We start from the raw sequence: 8,826 nt of genomic DNA on the forward strand, positions 1-8,826 counted from the left end.
TCTGAGCCTCGTGTTCGGCTCACTGCTGTCAGTGCAGAGCCCACTTTGGTTCCTCTGTCTCCCTCTCTCTCTCCCCCCCTCTCTCTCTCTCTCTCTCTCTCTCTCTCTGCCCCTCCCCCACTCGTGTGTACCCACATGTGCTCTCTCTAAAAAAAACTTTAAAAAAATTTTTAAAAAACGCATTTTTAAAGTTTATTTTTTAAAGTAATCTCTACACCCAACATGGGACTTGAACTCACAACCCAAGATCAAGAGTTGCACCCTCTACTGACTGAGCCAGCCAGGACCCCTCAACACTAATTCTTACCGTGCCTGGCAGTGCTTGATGAAATGTCTGTTGGCGAAAGTGGAGGCACACTCAGCTTGTGTGCCACCCATGTCCCCCCAGGAGCACCTGTATGCAAGGTCAGTGCCACACCGGCTCACAGGCTCGGGGCTGCAGGACCGCCAGCTCAATGGCTCTCCCTCGATCCCCACCCACCCCCAGCAGCCTGCAGCCTCCCCCAGGCAGGCCCCAGAGGCGAGGGTCAAGGGCACATGGACACTCTGAAGACCTCCTGGGAGATGCATGGGACTCCCCCTTAAGAACCATGGACGTTCAGGGCGCCTGGCTGGCTCAGCCATGGAGTGTGCAACTCTTGGTCTCACGGTTGTGAGTTCAAGCCCCACATTGGGTATGGAGATTACTTAAAAACAAAATCTTAAAAATAAATAAATAAATAAATAAATAAACAAACCACCAACCCTTCTCAAAGACCTCCAATCAACAAATAAAAAAACTAAGGCCCCGAAAGGGAACCTGCAGAACAGAGAGAAGAACCCCAGTATCTCCCCTTTTCCCTCTGACACAGTCACTTATGGTTAGGGTTCCTAAGAAAGGCTTTGGAGCCCTTGTTTATAATCCACCTTTTTAAAAGACTTTTGAAAGAGAAAAATGATCTTATTTTCTTTTACTCTATATCAACAAAAGGTGAATTTCCTTTCCTCCATTTAAAACATGGCCATTTTTGTTTTGTTTTGTTTATGCAGAAGTTCTTTTTACATTGATATGAAAAGATTTCAAGACACATTAGGTAAAAAGCAATAGGGGGAACTTTATAAAAGTTATTTTTTTAAAAAAAGCAGGAGTAGACAATTGGGGAGATCCTTTCTCAATACATACAGGTATCGAATCAGCATGGTGTGCACTTCAAATATATTAAATTTATGTCAACTATAGCTCAATAAAGCAGAAATTTAAAAAAGCAAGGCGTAGAACAGCATGGACAATAGGCTGCCACTGCATAAAAAAGCGGGGGAGTGACTACCTGAACTTCTGTGCCTCCACCGGTCACAGGAAACCGAGAACAGTAACCAACTGAGGGAACAGAACTGGGCAGCTGAGGGCCGGGCCCAGGGTATCATGGGAAAAGCACCTTTTGACTTGTGAACTGCATGGATATATTGCCTGCTCAAGACAAACACAAACACAATAAAAATCGTGACCAAAGTTGGCACCCTCGGGGTCCTCCAGGCACAGTGGTGGCTACTCCCAGCTGCCAAACACGGACACCAAAGAACTCCAATGAGGAACCACGTCATCTTCAGGGCAGACACTCACCATCCCTCCCTGCCCCTCACTTTTTGTTCATTTGTACACTGGGCGTTTGTTACCCTTTCCCGCCCACATCGTGGTATGGCTGTAAAACTCAAGTTGATGGGGCAAGGAGCTATGCCCCCAGAGTTGGTACTCAGAGTCTAGTGGATATGAACAAAGATGCCCTTAAGTATTCCTATTATCGGGGCGCCTGGGTGGCTCAGTCGGTTGAGCGCCGACTTTGGCTCAGGTCACGATCTCGCGGTCCGTGAGTTTGAGCCCCGCATCGGGCCCCTGTGCTGACAGCTCAGAGCCCGGAGCCTGTTTCAATTCTGTGTCTCCCTCTCTCTGACCCTCCCCCATTCATGCTCTGTCTCTCTCTGTCTCAAAAATAAATAAATGTTTAAAAAAAAAAAAAAAAGTATTCCTATTATTGACCTTGATGCATATCATCCCAAGGAGAAAAATGAAGCTCCAAAGAGAGAAAAAGTTTGATGCACAAAGGATGTTCTTAACAATGTTATGTAAATTCAATGAAACCTAAATGTCCAACTATAGGGGAATGGCTTAGTCCACCAGTAGAACGTGTGTATTCATTAGTAATGATGGTTTGGAAGACGACACAGCAGTATGTAAAAGCCCTTAAGGTGTTACACACTAAGAGAAAAAGAGGGGTCTGAAGTTACATACGTGGTATAATTACAGACACGTGAAAGCACACGTAGCCATCTGTGGCAGAGATACTTAAGGTGACCCCAGGACGCCCACCTCCTGGTGTTCATGCCCTCCCGTGATCCTCTCGAGTAAGACAGAACCCGTGACTCGCTGCCAACCAACAGAATATGGCAGAGGTGACAGATGTACGGGGCCATGTGTACACGACTGCACACTTACAAGACCGTAGCACACATCTTGCTGGAGTTGTGAGCTCCCTGGTTACCCTGAGCCTTGAAATCTGCCATTTCGGTGAGTCCCACATGGCCAGGAATAGAGGGCAGCTGTAGGAGCTGAAAGCAGTTGCCGGCCAACAGCCAGGAAGAAACAGAAGCCCTCGGTTCTGCAGCTGCAAAGAACTGAATCCTGCCAACAACCTGAGTGAACTGGGAAGCGGATCCTTTCCCCGTCAAGCCCCAGATGATACCACAGCCCCAGGCTAGTGAGCAGAGGAGCCAGCAAAGCCATGCCCAGACTCCTGACCCACCGAAACTGTGAGACAATAAATGCGTGGTTTACACCTCTCGGTTTGTGGGAATACTGTTAATAAAAAATAAACCATACATGTGAAACTGTTTGGAAGAAAATACACCAAAATGCTGACAGTTGGTTACACTTGGGTGCTTGGATTGGGGGTATTTTTTTTTTCTAGATACGAAATAGCCTCCAATGTGCTTATAATACTTACATAAAGACAAGGTTTTAAAGGAGACAGTGAATGCAACAACTGCTTGTCAAATCTGAACCCTCCGCACACCCAGGTATGGGTCCCACCCTGTGCAAACACCAGAGACTGAGTCCACAAGGCGGCTTTACCTCCGGTTGAGTCAACATCCTCCTCAAACATCTTCTCCATCTTGGCCATGGGTAGCTGGGTAAACAGTTGAGACTCATGTTGGCTAAGAGTGATGGATGACGCTGGGGAGCTAAGAACCTCCTCGCTCTTCTGGAATCCACCTGGGGTGGGTGCCTGGAACAAACATGACTACAAGAACCAGGGACTGAGAAGGTTGATCTCCTGAGCTGAACATTTCTAAGCACATCATATTGAAAGAGAGACTCTGGGGAAGGACAGGGTATGAAGGGTTATAGAGAGGCTGTCAAATAAATCCTAACCACTTTAGACCTAAGAAGACCAAGAAAGATCTAGATTGCCTCTCCTGACTTTGGGGAGTTCACTACTGTTTCCGTTTTGCAGATGCCATGACTGAGGCTCGGCGGCGTTAGCGGACAGAGCCAGATCTCTCACTTCACTCATACCAGGACTCCAATTTGTAACGCTTCTGTTCAGTGACTATATTGTTTCAATCTTCAGTGCTTAGAATTCAAGACCTCGAGGAATCCAGCTGCATCTGCCGCAGCCAATCTGATTTGGTCCTGAGCATCCCAGATACCTGCCTGGGTCAGGGTCAGATCAGATCGTCTGCACGCACACCAGGGCTCTAGCAGACACCCCTGATGGGGGGCCTTCAGCTTCCTCCTCCCACTTGCTTCCCCAAGTCCCCACATAGCTGATCCCACCCCTTCAGTCCTCAACAATGAATGCCTCTTCTCTGCAGGACTCATTTTGACAAGCTAGCACAATGCTTCAGGTCACAAAAGGCTTAGGTCATCAAAGGCCGTTTCCCGCAAAAGACTCCAAGAGTGGACAATTAACCACTGAGTGTTTGTTGTTCACTGAAATGCACTGTTTTGGGTCTTGGGCTTTCAAGAAGCCTGGTTTGGTTCAAAAAGCCAAAAGACAAGGTGTAAATTAGATGGCTCATTCTCCCTACACCAACCCTACCAAACGAGCAAACGTGCTCATCCTCCTGTGTAATTCCATTCATTCCCTCATGGTCTACACACATTTGTTGAGTGCCAGGCACCTGGATACACGAGCGAACAGAGTAAAAGACCTGCTTTCGTGGAGCCCAACCAATGAGCTCGTTAAGACTCCTACAGCCATGCAGGCCCTATATTAGACATCTCAGCACTATCTTTGGCTCGTCCCTTCCCCTATACGTTCGTACTGTCCCCCGTTCTTACTGTGATTCTTCTCCTACACGTAAGTCCTCCTCCCCCACATCCCTGGCTTATCCCAGACACTGGTCTTGTGCTGGGACAAGTACAATGATGTCCCCTAACTGGGACAAGAGTTTGGCCTTCCTTTCCAATCCACCTGCCAACACTGGCATCAGTCATCTTTCTGGAAGGCAGAGCTGATTATGACTTTACTCCTGGCTCTGACACTTTCCAGGCAACCACCACCACCACCCGCTGCTGAGTGTGCCATTCAAAGCCCTTTGCATCGCAGCCCTGACCGGTCTTTCTAGTTGCGATGCACACACCATGGTCCAGGCACACCAACTGCTCCCCACCATCCCCAGACACAACAAACAATCTACTTTTACTCACATGTTCCCTCTATGCAACGCAGACCATCTCCCCTGGATATGAACTCCTACTCATTGTTCAAAGCCTGGCTCAAAGGACGCCTCTTCCAAGGAGTTTTTCCACAGCTTTCAGGTGACATTCATCACTGCCACCTCCACGCTCCCAAACTGTTCCTCTCTGCCATGCATGCATGATGCTTTGCATGTCTGTCTGACCATGCAGACAGCAAGGTGTGATGGGAAACACACGGCTGTAGCGTCCCAGAGCTCTGGGTTCAAATTCTGCCTGACTTTCCACTTCCCAGCTAATTTATCTCAGGCAGATCACATCACTTCTCTGAGCCACACACCTCTCATCAGCAAAACGGATCTGCAGCGCCCAACGTGCAGGGCTGTGGTGAGATCTAAACGGCCCCCAAATGTCTTGGAAGGCTCGGCAAACTGTAGTTACCATAGACTGTAACTGTAGAAATGACAGCTCCTGTTATTACTCCTGTCTCACAGTGAGCTCTTTGAAGGCAACGGCCTATTTATCTTAATTTAATCTTAATTCGTACTAATTATCTCCCTATTCCCCAGCCCCAAGCATACAATAGATGCTAAATACTTATCTGGCTTGATAGTAATTTGTACAGCCTATTCCACCATTGCCACAACTTGGCTGGACAAAAGGAAGGATAGTCCGTACACAGACTGAATTGGTAGCCTCAGATCTGTTGCATTTGGCCAATACAACCCTTTTAAAAGGGAAAACAAGCCTGCAGCAGTGGCCAGATAAGTTACCTACATGGCCTTGTGAATATCGGAGTTTGCTATCCTGGTGCCGAGATGGGTAACTGGTAGACCTCTGTGCTGATGAGCAATGTCTGGGCAGCTCTGGAACACCCCTCCCCTTTATCAACCTCTGATGGTCTTCTTACCTTTTGAGACTGAGAGTTCTCTCTTAAGTCCTCAGAAGACACTGGCTTTGACCTAGAATAAGGAATCATGGTCACTTTAACTTTGTAAGACCATGTGGGGGGCTGACCTAGCCAGGTCACAAGAGGGTGGAAAAGGAGTCAGGGCCAGGGTGGAGGGTGCTGCCCTGTACCCATAGACACCCCCAGCACACATTTGGTGAGCATCCCTTTCCCCACGGGAGCTTCTCCGGCAGGAAGCTGTTCCCAAGCTTATGCCTGCAAGCTTTCTTTCCCCTGATGGGAATGAGTCATCTTATTGAAGCTCTACGGTTTCCCAAGTGAGTGCCAGAGGCTTTCTAAAGCAGGCCACACTTTCCAGAGGGAGAAGGGGCTTGGGAGGCCTGCAGTTAGACCATGTAGACTAACTACAATTCACATGTCAGGAAGATAAGCTCCAGGGATGGACATCTGTCCAAAGGGTCAAACATGCTCTGGAGGTAGGGAGGGATCAGGATGGCCCCGCTTGCCACTGCATGTACCCCCCGCCCCCCATCTGCCCTCCAGTGTGCCTGGAGACAGGACTTCTTTGGGAGAATGGACAGAACTCTCCTCACTGCAACATGGGCTCACACAAGCGTGTGGGTGCAGTCCAGTCCAGAGTTCCGCTCCGAAAATATGAAGGGCATATTTCCACAGGGTCAGTGGCTCCTCCACGTATGATGGGAGAGAGCACTTTGTTAGGATTATTAGAGTGTCAGTCTGCCTCACCAGCTAGACTCGAAGAGCGCTTTAGGATGGCAGGGGAATGAACGGCCAGGAAAGAGTCAAGCCGCAGACATGCTCAGGGGACACAGCTCAAGAGCCAGCCTGGCTTGACAAAGGGCTCTGGGGGCTGAGGGGAAGGGAGGCACAGTGGGAGGGAAGAGAGAAAAGAAAAATGGAAGCAGAATGCAGAACCTGCAGTATTTCACCGGGGAGTCTGAGCAGGATGAGGGGCAATTGTGGAAATTCATCAGCGTACGTGGAGGGAAGATTGAAGACTGGCCAACAGAGTCCCAACCTGAACTGTGTTGGCGACAACTCAGATTTAAAAACCAAAGGAGAGATAACAGCCAAAGGAAAGGAGATGTGGAAGCCAAGAACCAGGGTAACTGAGGGAAATGCCAGGAACATTTCCAGGAAAGGAAGCAAGTAGGGAAAGTGGCTTCATGCCAATGACGTTGGGTTGTCCAATTAGAAATGAAAAACAAATACCTGGAGATATGAGGCCTGAAACTGAGAATTGGCTACACTTAAGGGATAGAAAGAGGAGGGGAAACACACAAAAGACAGGAGGAAGGGATGCCACAGACGGGACCAAGATGGTAAGAAAAAGACAAGGCCACTGAACAGGGCCATTTAAAGGTCACCGAGGAAAAAAGCTGCACAAGTGTTATTTAGAAGTCCACTTCTGTCAAGAATATTAGGTATGCATATGTTGGCACATGCACAGAAAGAGAGCCTGGAAAAATATACTCCAAATTTAATGGTGGTTATCTCTGGCAGGTGGGTTATGGACGATTTCTGTAGTCTAAATCATGCATTTCTCTATTTTTAATTCAAAAAATTTCACAGCAATCTTTAGGATTTATTGCAGTGGAGTGGGTCAAGTGCTGGATAGTGATTTACGTGACTCATCTGTGAAAGACCACTGGAGTGGAGTAGGAGTGGTTGCTGCAGCATTTTTGATAGTGACAAAAAAATAAGGTGAATGGCTATGGAAGAGGCATGGCTGAGTAAATCCATACACCTGCGCTCAGAACATCCCCAACGTACTCACAAGGATGAATCTGGCCTTCGGCAGACAACCAGCAGGGATTTCCATGAGGTACTGATAAGTAAGATGCAAAAAACAGAACACACAATGCCACTTTTTATAAAAGAATGACAAATAGGCATGTATTTACACATACAAGAACACGTGTTGATGTATATACACACATTTGTAAACAACTACCCTTAACAGTTATGGGACCGAGGGCAAAAGAACAAATATAGGTCCACATAGCAAGTCTTTTTAAGTGCTTAGAAATCAAGTTACTGTACTACCTTCATAACAACCTGGCAAACCTGGTTCAAATTTAGAATTCTTCCTCAAGAAACTAAAAATAGAACTACCCTACAATCCAGCAATTGTACTATTAGGTGTTTACCCAAAGGATACAAAAATACAGATTCAAACAGATACATGCACCCTAATGTTTATAGCAGCATTATCAACAATAACCAAACTATGGAGAGAGCCCAAATGTCCATTCACTGATGAATAAAGATGTGTGTGTGTGTATAAATATTTATAGATATACATATATACATACAATGGAATATTACTCAGCCATCAAAAAGAATGAAATCTTACCATTTGCAATGACATGGATGGAGCTAGAATGTATCATGCTAAGTAAAATAAGTCAATCAGAGAAAGACAAATACCGTATGGTAACATTCATATCTGGAATTAAAGAAACAAGACAGACCAACATATGGGAAGGGGGAGATAAGAGAGGGAAACAAACCACAAGAGACTCTTAATGATAGAGAACAAACTATGGGTTGAGAGGGAGGTGGGTGGGAGATGGGCTAGATGGATGACGGGCATTAAGGAGAGCATTTGTTGTGATGATGAGCATGGGGTGTTGTATGTAAGTGATGAATCACTGAATTCTACTCCTGAAACCAAAATTGCACTGTATGTTAACTAAAATTTAAATTAAAAAAAAAAAAAAAAATTAGAATTCTTTAACTCCTCAGCTAAGTGCCAGAATTTGGCCGTGTAGAGACAGTCAGCCTCCAAGACCTCTGTGCACCTACCATGCCCAACCCATCCTGACAAGGGGCTTCTGCATGGTGGCATGTGGGACGGACACCTCAGCCCCACATGCAGGCCACACCTCACCACTACTGCTCCACGGTTACCTTAAACCGAGGGGGCTGCCTTCAAAAGTGATGCACTGGGGAACAGGCCCACAAAGAATGAGATTCAAAGCACTTTGGGCAGAGAATTCCAGTATTTAGAGCTGGGGGGCTGGGGGGGCTCTAAGGGCCATGAATAGGTCCACTGGTGAAACGTGAACATTTGAAATTTGAACACTATCTATATTCTTAATGACCAAGTTAATGTTGTTTCCTGCTTTTGACTACTGTACTGTGGTTACAAAAGAGAATGTCCTTGTTCTTAGGAACTACACATTTGAGTATAGTATAAGGGGCACAGTGTAATTTA

The 8,826-nt window shown here is 46.7% G+C and overlaps 1 protein-coding gene across 3 annotated transcripts in view; it reads right to left on the minus strand.

The window, feature by feature from the left end:
• Positions 1-8,468, minus strand: part of EFCAB8 (EF-hand calcium binding domain 8) — a 65,723-nt gene extending 57,255 nt beyond the window's left edge. For 2 of the 3 annotated variants that reach the window (XM_053890347.1, XM_053890346.1), the window contains exons 1-2: positions 5,586-8,468; positions 3,107-3,260 (exon numbers count right to left, since the gene is read on the minus strand). In XM_053890347.1, the coding sequence (XP_053746322.1) occupies positions 3,107-3,260; positions 5,586-5,654 (223 nt within the window). In that variant the 5' untranslated portion in view covers positions 5,655-8,468. Of the gene's footprint in view, positions 1-3,106; positions 5,107-5,585 lie in introns of those variants that run through there. The other variant, XM_019458795.2, reaches the window with a different exon arrangement.
• Positions 8,469-8,826: the final 358 nt, after the last annotated feature.

Source organism: Panthera pardus, unplaced genomic scaffold, assembly GCF_024362965.1.
Source record: "Panthera pardus isolate Hobbes unplaced genomic scaffold, ASM2436296v1 HiC_scaffold_25, whole genome shotgun sequence".
Classification (NCBI taxonomy): domain Eukaryota; kingdom Metazoa; phylum Chordata; class Mammalia; order Carnivora; family Felidae; genus Panthera; species Panthera pardus.